The sequence below is a fragment of the Hypanus sabinus genome, chromosome 26, assembly GCF_030144855.1.
Source record: "Hypanus sabinus isolate sHypSab1 chromosome 26, sHypSab1.hap1, whole genome shotgun sequence".
Taxonomy (NCBI): Eukaryota; Metazoa; Chordata; class Chondrichthyes; order Myliobatiformes; family Dasyatidae; genus Hypanus; species Hypanus sabinus.
Window position 1 is genome coordinate 15300306 of NC_082731.1, and position 12624 is coordinate 15312929.

The 12624-nt window shown below is 45.6% G+C and overlaps 2 protein-coding genes across 3 annotated transcripts in view; one reads left to right on the top strand and one right to left on the bottom strand.

Annotated features, from left to right (window-relative positions):
• The window catches only part of LOC132381659 (zinc finger protein 850-like), a 72945-nt gene that overhangs the window by 12995 nt on the left and 47326 nt on the right, over positions 1-12624 (bottom strand). The window contains exon 2 of the mRNA XM_059951262.1: positions 10390-12210. Coding sequence (XP_059807245.1) covers positions 10390-11423 — 1034 coding nt within the window. The 5' untranslated portion in view covers positions 11424-12210. The remainder of the gene's footprint in view (positions 1-10389; positions 12211-12624) is intronic.
• The window catches only part of LOC132381625 (gastrula zinc finger protein XlCGF7.1-like), a 28865-nt gene continuing 23773 nt past the window's right edge, over positions 7533-12624 (top strand). Inside the window, exons 1-2 of one of the 2 annotated variants that reach the window (XM_059951163.1) lie at positions 7533-7613; positions 8491-10385. In XM_059951163.1, the coding sequence (XP_059807146.1) occupies positions 8599-9426 (828 nt within the window). In that variant the 5' untranslated portion in view covers positions 7533-7613; positions 8491-8598 and the 3' untranslated portion in view covers positions 9427-10385. Of the gene's footprint in view, positions 7614-8490; positions 10386-12624 lie in introns of those variants that run through there. The other variant, XM_059951160.1, reaches the window with a different exon arrangement.

Below are 12624 nucleotides of genomic sequence, written 5' to 3' on the forward strand. Positions count from 1 at the left end.
AATATCTTGCCACCCAGCAGGAAAGGTGCGCATGGACGCCCGCGTGCAGGCTTGTGGTGCCACCCTGATGGGCGTGTTGTTTGCCCCCGCAGCTTGTTTTTGCCCCTGGCTCGCATGGGCAAATCAGCGTGCGATTAGCCTTTGTGAATAACTGTCACAACGGAAAGGGTAGTACGGACGCACTTGGTATGTCGGCAGGACAAGAAAGGGAAGACTCCGGCAAAGTATGATTATTTGCCCCAGCCAGAAATGCCGTTTGAAAACTTGCAGGTGGACTTTGTGCATCTGCCAGTGGAGAAAGGCTACAAGTATATATTGGTGGTAATAGATATGTTCTCTCGGTGGGTGGAGGCATTCCCGGCCAGGAAGGATGACGCTGGGACAGCAGCGAATGCCCTAATGGAGGAAATCATACCAAGATTTGGGATTCCATTGTGCAGTAATCGTGACAGGGGGACCCATTTTACTAACAGATTAGTGTAAAGGATTTCAGCGGAAGTCACACATCCCCTATCAACCTAATCCTCGGGAACGGTGGAAAGGGTAAACGGAGAAATGAAAGCTGCACTCGGCAAAGCGTGTCAGCAGAATGACCTTAAACGGCCAGAGGCTTTGCCTCTGGTAACGGATGCTTCGCGAAACCGGAAGAATGGGGGTACGGGGCTCACCCCACACGAAATATTGATGGTTAGACCAATGACAACCGGGCTGATAGAGCAGCTTTGATCTGGAACGATGAAAAAACCCTAAATTATGCTAAAGCACTGCGCCAGGAGGTGCAGAAGTGAGGGACGCCCAAATCCCCCTGACTGAAGGAAATGTTCAAACCAGGGGATTGGGTATGCATTCGATCAGTGATAAAAGCTTCTCTGTCCTAGGCGGAGAGGACCCTACCGGGTCCTGTTGGTCACTCGCACTGCAGAAGCCCCGAATAGGATACACGTCACTCGGCGCCAACGGCAGCAGGAGAAAGGAGAGGAACAATAGTGAGTAGCGCCTGTTCAGCTGCGGAGTCGAGCGAGAGGAGCCAAACCGTCACTCATCTTGCAGACTACATAAAGAAATCAGTGACTAAAATAAAACAGGTGGGCGGGCAGTTCCACAACTGTAGCCCACCCGGGGGAGAATGGTGGCCGCTTGGAACCTCTAGGGAAGCGAGGAGGAAGAGGATAACTATGATGGGGAGGAATGTCTGAAAATGCACCCCTTTCCTAAGGGTTATGAGGCCCCCGTCCCAGAGAGAGACTCAATGAGACAATATGAATGTGAATAGTGAGTGTCGATCCAGAAGATCAACAAAGAGGGATTTGTGGAGGAAACGGGTTAATAAGCCACGTGACTAGCGACAGTGGACACTGCAAAGCCTAGAAGGCATATAGGGAACAGTACATGTTAACTCTTGAGAGATCAGGCACGAGTCTAATCTGCTGCGACCAGAGAAACAGAAACTTCAATGCTGAGCTCTGCAAGATAGTTTAACTTATAACTGCTTCTTTATCTCTAAGTTCTTTTTTCTAGTGAACGGTAACATTGTTAGTGTGGTAATATTTCTATACAATGATTGGATATATTAAGTCTACTGTTACTGTGCTGAGCTGAGCTGAGCTGTAACAGGAGAGCCGAGTCGGGTGCTGGTGGAGACCAGCTCTCTCTCTCCTTGGTACCAAGTAAAATAAAAGTCCCAAAACAAGACTCAGGAGTCGAGCATTCTTTTCACACAAGGTCAAATTTCCACGACAATTTATCAAGATGCCATTAAGGGGTAGAGTACAGGGCTTGCCCTGAAGAAATGACAAAGTAGTAAATTGCAAACTGTGGTATCAGTATTTATAATTCTTCTGTGTCTATTTTGCCTGTGAATAATCAGTTTTTCTTCCGATATGCAATTGGTGGCACAGGGCATATAGCAACAGCAGCAATAAGTTTTTACCAAGGATGGAAACAATGTCCTTTGAAAGGTGTTAGGGGTCACCCTAGTTTGAAAAGGGGTCCAGAATAGACCCTATGAACTGTGCTGCGAGAGAGAGAGAGAGAGGAGAGAGAGAGGAGAGAGAGAGAGAGAGAGAGAGAACGAGAGAACGAGAGAGAGAGAGAGAGAGAGAGAGAGAGAGAGAGAGAGAGAGAGAAAGAGAGAAAGAGAGAAAGAGAGAAAGAGAGAAAGAGAGAAAGAGAGAAAGAGAGAAAGAGAGAAAGGGAGAGAAAGAGAGAAAGAGAGAAAGAGAGAAGAAAGAAAGAAAGAAAGAAAGAAAACGAAAACGAAAACTGCTCGGAAGATTGATGTTATGGTTTCTCTGCCAGCGTGGTTACCTTTTCCCCGAGGTCACTTGGCTGCTTGTAGAATTCCTGCAGAAAGTGGAGGGCAGAGCAGGTTGATGGACAGTTGGTGTCCAACATGGAGAGATAAAAGCCAGGTCCGCTGTTACACAGACAGACACACCACGAGGCACACATTGTGGACACTGAACGAGCTTTGTTGCACCCACACGAAGGTGAGGTTTTGGAGGATCAGATCGGGGAAATCGATCAATGGCTCACAGTGTGAAGAGGGTGCAACCGGTGGGGAATCGCTTGTGTGTCCACCCTGGCCTGGGTGATGATTCCACCACGGAAGAATAGTCGTACGTGTTATGGTCATAGTCGGTGACCGCAACAGGACTTCGGAAGACAACGGGAAGATCGACGGCATCAGCTCACCTCTCACCTCTCTCTCTCTCTCTCTCTCTCTCTCTCTCTCTCTCTCCCTCCCTCTCCCTCTCTCTCTCTCCCCCCCTCCCTTTCTCTCTCCTCTCTCTCTCTCTCTCTCTCTCTCTCTCTCTCTCTCTCTTCCCCCCCCCCCCCCCGCTCTCCAACGTTACTCAACTAACTACCTCGAACTGAACTGAACTCTCCATCACATCGTAAGACTGTACCCATTTACCCCTAGGTTTTAAAGAGCCTAGTTTTGTTTATATTCCCACACACCTACATATATATCATTGCAACCTGTTCAATATATTTGCATTTATATTACTGTAATGCTTAGTTACTAATAAATATTATTAGTTCATAGTGATACCGGGACTCCAACAATGTGTTTTCCATTTCTGCTGGTTCTTTAACCCGGTCACGGTCACATGACAAAGGTCACAATGTCACAGTTGATTAGAGTGAGGACTAACATTGTCTCAGCTAGCAGTAAATGTCATGACAAAGGAGAAGCTGACAATCCAACGCAGCGATACAGATTAATATTTGCGGGAATATGTTGTCATCGAGTTACCACTTTAAACCCCGCTGGTCTCCTTGGCTGCGTAAGTCACCACGCTCCAGTCCTGCCAAAACCGTGGGATTGAGATCGCCTTCCCACCCCAAACCCCCGGTTTGTGTGGGACGCTGTGTAATTTGCTACCGTCAGAACTCAGTGTCAAGAAATGACAGACGGTACACTGCGTACGATTAAAGGAATCATACTGATGAATCTTAACTAAAGGGTTAGTAACGAACAGAAAAGAAAACAAGAAGAGCCCATTATAATTAAACAGTCAAATGTGCACTTATTGCAGAAGCACAAACGAGCTGATTTGCCCACTGCCCGAATAATCTCAACCTAATCTTACAGTTCATTCTCCCAGTCCATGAAATGCCAATAAAAAGGCCGTGATTCCCAAAAGGCGAGAGAGAACCGGTAAGTTAAACCCAAGCTGGGTCCACTATTAAACTCAGTGACAGGTTGGAGTTGATGCTGAATCCACAGTAAACACTGTCAATTTAACCCATGCAATCCCAGGCATACAGATGCCAGGTAATGATGTTCGAAAATATAATTACCCTTAGAATTACATGCCTTTCATTATCTTGGTCCAAGGGATAAACTTAAGCTGCGCTGATCAATCCTGGCTGGGTCGCTCTTCCTAAAATGATCCTCGGCCAATCTCGGCGCCTGGCTCCATCGAATCACGATCCCCCAATGGGTCATATCCTATGACCAGTTCTCTCCAGTGCCTTCTCTTTTCATCTCCCGCCGAACAAAAAAAAAAGCCCGGACCAAAGGTCTCCCTCCAGTGTTCTCTCAAACCCTCTCCCAGTTCCACAATCGAATTGGATGGCACACATTCCTCAGCATCCCTTATCTTCAACAGTAACCCAAACAGGTTGACAGCAGAACAGAGGGCTCTTACAGAGCTGCTACAATGAAATACTACAGCGGAGCAGAAAAAATGTGAACCAGGGTGTTACACACTGATTTCTCACTTGACTGCAGACATGTGCAAGTGTTCAACTTGACAACAATAGACAATAGGTGCAGAAGTAGACCATTCGGCCCTTCGAGCCTGCACCGCCATTTTGAGATCATGGCTGATCATCTACTATCAATACCCGGTTCCTGCTTTGTCCCCATATCCCTTGATTCCCCTATCCATAAGATACCTATCTAGCTCCTTCTTGAAAGCATCCAGAGAATTGGCCTCCACTGCCTTCCGAGGCAGTGCATTCCAGATCCCTACAACTCTCTCGGAGAAGTTTTTCCTTAACTCTGTCCTAAATGACCTACCCCTTATTCTCAAACCATGCCCTCTGGTGCTGGACTCTCCCAGCATCTGGAACATATTTCCTGCCTCTATCTTGTTCAATCCCTTAATAATCTTATATGTTGCAATCAGATCCCCTCTCAATCTCCTTAATTCCAGCGTGTACAAGCCCAATCTCTCTAACCTCTCTGTGTAAGACAGTCCAGACATCCCAGGAATTAACCTCGTGAATCTACACTGCACTTCCTCTACAGCCAGGATGTCCTTCCTTAACCCTGGATACCAAAACTGTACACAATACTCCAGGTGTGGTCTCACCAGGACCCTGTACAAATGCAAAAGGATTTCCTTGCTCTTGTACTCAATTCCCTTTGTAATAAAGGCCAACATTCCATTAGCCTTCTTCACTGCCTGCTGCACTTGCTCATTCACCTTCAGTGACTGATGAACAAGGACTCCTAGATCTCTTTGTATTTCTCCCTTACCTAACTCTACACCGTTCAGATAATAATCTGCCTTCCTGTTCTTACTCCCAAAGTGGATAACCTCACACTTATTCACATTAAACGTCATCTGCCAAGTATCTGCCCACTCACCCAGCCTATCCAAGTCACCCTGAATTCTCCTAACATCCTCATCACATGTCACACTGCCACCCAGCTTAGCAAACTTGCTGATGTTATTCTCAATGCCTTCATCTAAATCGTTGATGTAAATTGTAAACAGCCGTGTTCCCAATACCGAGCCCTGTGGCACCCCACTAGTCACCACCTGGCATTCCGAGAAACACCCATTCACTGCTACCCTTTGCTTTCTATCTGCCAACCAGTTTTCTATCCATGTCAATGCCTTCCCCCCCGATGCCCTGAGCTTTGATTTTACCCACCAATCTCCTATGTGGGACCTTATCAAATGCCTTCTGAAAATCGAGGTACACTACATCCACTGGATCTCCCTTGTCTAACTTCCTGGTTACATCCTCGAAAAACTCCAATAGATTAGTCAAGCATGATTTACCCTTGGTAAATCCATGCTAGCTCAGCCCAATCCTATCACTGCTATCTAGATATGCCACTATTTCATCTTTAATAATGGACTCTAGCATCTTCCCCACTAATGATGTTAGGCTGACAGGTCGATAGTTCTCTGTTTTCTCCCTCCCTCCTTTCTTAGCCATTCTCCAATCCTCAGGAACTGATCCTGAATCTAAGGAACATCTAAGCAACACTTCAAACTCCAAGCTAGTGCGGAGTAATCCCACAGAAGTTTTACCAATATTTAATCATTGAACAGTTGGTTCATAATGTTGGGAAATATCAAGAAGGAGTTTGGATTTTCACATACTAATCCACCTATTTATGCTATTAAATGGTATGCATCTAGAAAGGGAATTAATTTGGCTTCCTGTCATCAAAAAGGAGAATTTTGTGTTTGTCCTGTGGATTTAGTTAAGAATGGCCTGAAGGGTTTTTTTCTTATGATAATTGTTCTCTATCTATTTTGCCTGTCGATAACAGGACATTCCTGAAATTTCCTTTGGTGAATGATACTTATTTCATTGTTACTTCAAGCACAAATTACAAAAGATCTTTAATTTTCAGTTTGATTAGCCCTTATGTCTGCCCTGCTGTGTTCTACCAGCATTTTGTGTGTGTCGTTTGAATTTCCAGCACCTGCAGATGTCCTCATGTTAGTCCTTATGTTGCGGTTTCTAATGCTCTGAGGGACTTACCCTTAGCTAGGCAAGTATCCCCCAAACCAATTGTAAAACCACCTATTGAACTGAATGTATACATCAATGATAGCACTGAGAGCTTACTTAGATATACCTCCTGCCCTTCCACCTATCCATCAATTTACTGCAGAATAGGATAGCTATTAACTGGAATGAAGCTATTATTAGATAATAGGATGAACTATTCAAGACTATTAAAGATTATGTGGATTTATTATTTTTTGCAGAGTCCACCCTTTTGGAGTAAGGTTTGGGCCTGGGGACTGAACGTCAATGTACATCTTTGGATTTGTAATATTTCACATGTTGTTATTGTTCTGCCTTTTGTTCTAATGATTACCCAATGTATTTTCCTAATTGTTTTTGATGACAACTTAATAACTTTCTGTTTATATGCTAAATACCATTCCAAATCTTTTTGTTGATTTTGTCTGACTTTATGTTGTCTTTCAGTATGATGTACTGTTACCTCGTTATATTTTGTTAATTGCTTTGATATATGGTATGAATTCAGGTATATTTTAACACGTTTCTTTTATATGCTGTTGTACTGATAATATTTTTAAATTGTCTAGTGTTTTGATGACTTTTGTATCAATGTTTTATAGTCTGATCATCTGTAGGTATCTTTATCAGTCTTATCTGATATAGTCATGAATGCTGGTGTTCCTTTTGTACAGTATTCACCCATATCCCCAGAATTTTCTGTGGATCAAAAGGGGAGAGATGTTGGCCATGGAGGAGTTAAAATAAGGAAGAAAACATTGACCTTGATTGGGTCAAGGACAGTGGAAATGGATGAACAAATAACTTGTTCTTGTCATGAGGTGGAAGGAATGGAGCTGCAATTTTGTGAAGCTGCTCTGCATCCTCCATTTTGTGAATTGGAGTTACTTGGCTTGATCAGTGTTTTAAACTAGACACAATAATGATGCAAGTAATCTGCAGGACTAGAGATAATTTTCCAAATAAGAAGTTATTTGTGAGGTGTTCTTTGGTTAGGTATAACATACAGGTTTGTGAATGGTGGGGACTGTGTCTGGCCTGAGTGATTTGAGCTGACTGCTGGTTTGGTAGCTGATTTGAAACAAAGAGGCATAAATTACCAGTTGTCACTTGCAGAAGAGAGCAATAAGTGGATGCTGGCTTGGATCCAACAAGGTGTGTCAGCTCAGTCAGATGACTGGAAGCCAATAACAGTGAAATTTGAATTGGTAAGGAATGAAAATAAAAACAGAGGATTTGAATGTTAAATAGCTAACTTCACAGATTCGTCATGACGACAAACCCCCAGCTCGAAGAAGAAGGATCGATTATCTGGCCAATGGAGATCACCTAATTCAGTGGTATAAATTGGGAAAGTGGTCTGAGTGAGTATTGTTACAGAGAGAACGGTAGAATTTGTGTTTTAAGTTGTTTGCCTGGGGTCAACATAATTATGTTGTTTGTGCCGAGACGATCAAGTGCAAGCTTTGATTTATTGAGAGTTGCATAGTGAGTTTCCTAACCGAGTTCCCTTGATGAATAGTCAACACCTTCATGAGTTTATAATCCTACTATGCTCCATGGGAAAGAATCCAGCAGAGGGAGTGTGTTATAAACAGAAAAGAGTGGTGAGCGTGTGGAACACACTGCTAGGGATGGTAGAAGGAGAAATATTAGGTGCATTGAAGAAACTCCCAGATACGCATGTGGATGGTAGAAAAAGGGCTACAAAGGAGGGAAGGATTCGATTGCTCTTAAGAATAGATTAAAAGGTCAGCACAACATTGTGCGCCAAAGGACTGACACTGTTCCATGTTCTATTCAGTCTGTCTTTTAAATCTGGTGATTCCTCAGCATATAGTGTTGCCAGGTCAAACCTGAAAAAAGGCATAAAAAAGGCCAAAGACATCCACAAGCAACTGGTAGAGGACCACTTTAACAGTGCTAACAATCGGAACATGTGGCAAGGCATCAGGGCTATTACTGACCACCAGAGTAACCCTGTCTGCCCCCACAGTGATGTCACACTGGCCAATGAATTCAACACCTTCTTTGGCCAATTTGAAATTGGCCAACAATGTGAGGAGTGTAAGAATCACTGCCATAGAGGATGAACAGGTTCTTAACGCTGAGCACATGCTGCAGAGGGTCAATCCACAAAAACCTGCAGGCCCAGATGGAGTTCCAGGATGGGTACTTAAAGACTGTGCTGAACAACTGGCTGATGTATTTACGAGAATTTTCAATCTGTCTCTATCTCAGGCAAAGGTCTCCAAGTTCCTGAAGTCAGCCATCATAGTGCCTGTCCCGAAGAAAACAAACATCAACAATTTGAATGACTATCATCCAGTTGCCCTCACACCAGCAATAATGAAGTGCTTTGAGAGATTGGTCCTCTCCCACATTAAAGTCACCATCCCTACTATACTGGACTCACACCAGTTTGCCTATAAAGCAAACAAGTCTGCGGAGGATGCCATCTCATTCGCTCTTCACACTGTCCTGACACATCTGGAGGGAAAGGGCAGATACATGAGGATGTTGTTCGTTGATTATCACTCTGCTTTTAATACTGTCATCCCCAGCAAGCTCATCTCCAAACTCCACCAGCTGGGCCTCAGCTCATCACTCTGCAACTGGGTACTGAATTTCTTGTCAGAGCTTTCACAGTCAGTGAGACTGGGCCCTCACCTGAACTCCACTACTATCCTGAACACTGGTATGCTACAAGGTTGTATATTGAGTCCCATACTCTGGTCCCTCTTCGCGTACAACTATGTACCTGTATTTAACACCAATACCATCGTCAAATTCACAGACGACACAACAGAGATTGGGTTGATCTCCAACAGAGACAAATCAGCGTACAGAACGGAAGTACAGAACTTAGTGAGCTGGTGCTCAGAGAATAACCTGTCTCTTAATACAGCAAAGACTAAGGAGCTAATTATCAACTTTGGAAAGTCACAGGATGATGAGTATGCTCCAGTCTTCATTAACGGAGACACAGTGGAGAGAGTGTCCAGTTTCAGGTTTCTGGGAATACACATCTCAGAAGACCTTACATGGTCCACTAACACCACAACAATAGTTAAGAAAGCACAGCAACGCTTGTTTTTCCTCAGGACGCTGAAGACAGCTGGTCTACCTGAACAGATGCTGGTGACCTTTAACCGCTGCACCCTAGAGAGCATTTGAACACACTGCATCTCTGTGTGGTATCTCAGTCGTACAGCAGCTGATAGGAAAGCGCTTCAGCGGGTCGTCTCTAGTGCACAGAAGATCATCGGGACACAGATCCCAGCCCTGGAGGACACCTACAGCCCACACTGCCTAAGGAAAGCTACAAGCATCTGTAAGGACAATACACACCCATGCAATCATGTGTTTGAACTTCTTCCATCTGGCAGACATTATAAGATTTTCTATGCCCGCTCTTCCAGACTGAAAAATAGCTTTCTCCCCAGAGCTGTAATTGCTCTGAACCAATCGATAAAGTATCATCCATAAATTTGTGATATTGCTACTTTTAATACTGGTTTTAAGGCTGTCACGCATCGGAGTCGCACTTTCGTACCGCCGGACGTTGCTTGTACTGGCTGGTTACTGGATTTTATCTATTGTTTATTTATTTTATTTGTTGTTTTATAGCATTGAGTACGAGAGTTGCAAACATATTTTTGCTGTATCGGTGCATGAAAATTATACTATGCAATGACAATAAAGGTATTTCATTTCATTTCATAACTTGACTTTCAGTCCTGTTATCATCCACGCGATGACACAGGCTTGTTCTTGCCCATCCCTTCAGCTCATCCATATCCCCACAAAGTCTCTCCACATCCTCCTCAGGCCCAGTTCATTCACACAGAACAGATTTATTTATAATCGATGCAGAATACAAATGTACCTGCAGTTCCAGGGGAAACAACCCAAATGTGTCCAGTGACCTGGGTCCAAACCTGGATGTGATCAACAGCAGCAATAACTGCAGAATCAGTTCCTGCAGTCACTTGTGAACTCACCACTGGCTCAGCAGCTGCCGTGTTTAAATGCCCTGCGTACATTTAAAATTTCCCTTCAGTGAGAAGTGAGTTTGTTGATGTCAGCAGAAGTGAGATGACTGAATGAAGTTCAACAGGGCAGGTGAATGGTCTCTACCCAGTGTGAATTCGTTGGTGTTTCACAAGGCTGGAAGACTGCATGAATCCCATTCCACATTCTGAGCAGACGAACGGCCGCTCCCCGGTGTGAACCCGCTGGTGTATCAGTAGACTGGACGACTGAGTGAACCCCTTCCCACACTCGGAGCAGGTGAAAGGCCGCTCCCCGGTGTGGACTCGCTGGTGTCTCTGCAGGCTGAAGGAATGATTGAAAGTCTTCCCACAGTGAGAGCAGGTGAACGGCCGCTCCCCGGTGTGGACTCGCAGGTGACATTGCAGGCTGAAGGAGTGCCTGAAACCCTTCCCACAGTGACAGCAGATGAAAGGCTTCTCCCCAGTGTGAACCCGCTGGTGAGCCAGCAGATTGGATGACCGGGTGAACCCCTTCCCGCACTCAGAGCAGCTGAACAGTCTCTCCCGAGTGTGAATTTGCTGGTGTATCAGTAGGCTGGACGACTGAGTGAACCCCTTCCCACACTCACAGCATCTGAATGGCTGTTCATCAGTGTGAATTCGTTGGTGCGTCAGAAGGTTAGAGGACTGGGTGAACCCCTTCCCGCATTCGGAGCAGATGAACGGCCTCTCCCCGGTGTGAACTCGCTGGTGAGTCAGTAGCTTAGTCAACCGAGTGAATCCCTTCCCACACTCGGAGCATATGAATGGTGTCTCCCCAGTGTGAATTCGCTGGTGCCTCACAAGGCCAGACGACTGAGTGAATCCCATCCCACACTCGGAGCATTTGAACGGCCTCTCCCCGGTGTGAATTCGCTGGTGCCCCAGGAGGTCGGATGACCGAGTGAATCCCTTCCCACACTCGGAGCAGATGAACGGTCTCTCCCCGGTGTGGATTCGTCGGTGAGTCAGAAGTTTGGACGACTGAGCGAATCCTTTCCCGCACTCGCAGCAGATGAACGGCCTCTCCCCGGTGTGAATTCGCTGGTGCCTCAAAAGGCCAGATGACAGAGTGAATCCCAATCCACACTCGTTGCAGGTGAAGGGCCTCTCCTGAGTGGCAGTTCGCTGACAATCCATCAGGTCACTGTGTTACTTGAAGTTTATACTCCTGTTGGATGTGTCACTCCCACAATGAAAACCGGAACATGACCTCTCACTGGCACGTCGCGAAGCGGGATGAGAGTGAATCCTTTCCTGCATGCAAAGCAGGTTAGCTGTCTCTCCCCAGCGCGAACTTGCCGCTGTCTCATCAGGTCGGATGACCAAGTGAGACCCTTCGTGCACCTGAAGAAGGGTGATAATGTTTCCCCGGGACCTCAGTGGTCAGTCAGTAAAAAAGATGACCGAATTAATTACTTTCCTCAAATGGAAACAAGGGAAAGAAGATTTGAATACTCTCAGGGAAATGGATCAAGTTTATCTCAGTCAAAAGAATGAATGTTTCACTGGTGCAAAAACAAGGATGTGGTGAACACGTTCCCAGTCACAGATCAGGTGAGCTCACCTCCCCCAGCGTGTCACACACGGTCTCTCGTTGCAGTGGCTGTTCCTTTCCCAATCCGCACTGGAGTGATCACTGCCCGCTCCTTCACAGGCTGGAAGAAGTTACACGGCTTGCCTGAAACTGGCTCCTGACCTTACACAAGTGGTTTCTCAGCTCCCCGCTGCAGACAGTGTGTCTTCTCCCCAGCTGTGTCACGGTCGGTGCCCTGTAACAGCCCTCACCGCCTGGGGTCTGAAGTGAAACAAACCAGCGTCTCTCCCTCCACGCTCACAGGCCGATGATATTCAGCTGAGTGGGGTGTAGATCGGATGTGATATTCCCTCTGAGATACCCAGTCGCAATTCCTCCACTCTTGATGTCCTGTTAAAAGATACAAAAATCATCAATAAGTACAGGGTAGTGAGTCAGAACAGATCACTTTAATCTCCTGGGTCTGCTGTGACTCAGTTGGTAGCTCTCTGACTGTGACACTCTGTAACAACTTAGAGAAGTTTGGTTAGGTACATGGATGAGAGGGATAGGGAGGTCTATGGGTAGATGAGTCCCAGCATACACAGACTAGATGGGCTGAAGGGCCTGTTATTGTGCTGTAGTGCTCTATGATTATCCTGCCTCTGTGTCAGGATCAGGGGCTTGTGTCCCGTTCCAGAAACTCGAGCACAAGACTGGACAGAGAGGTCAATTAGTTCCCACTCAGATCATCGATCACCGCATAAAGTTTAGAAATCCCTGACAGAAACTTCTGAAATTCTTTGCCAAGCTGGTAATAGTGGT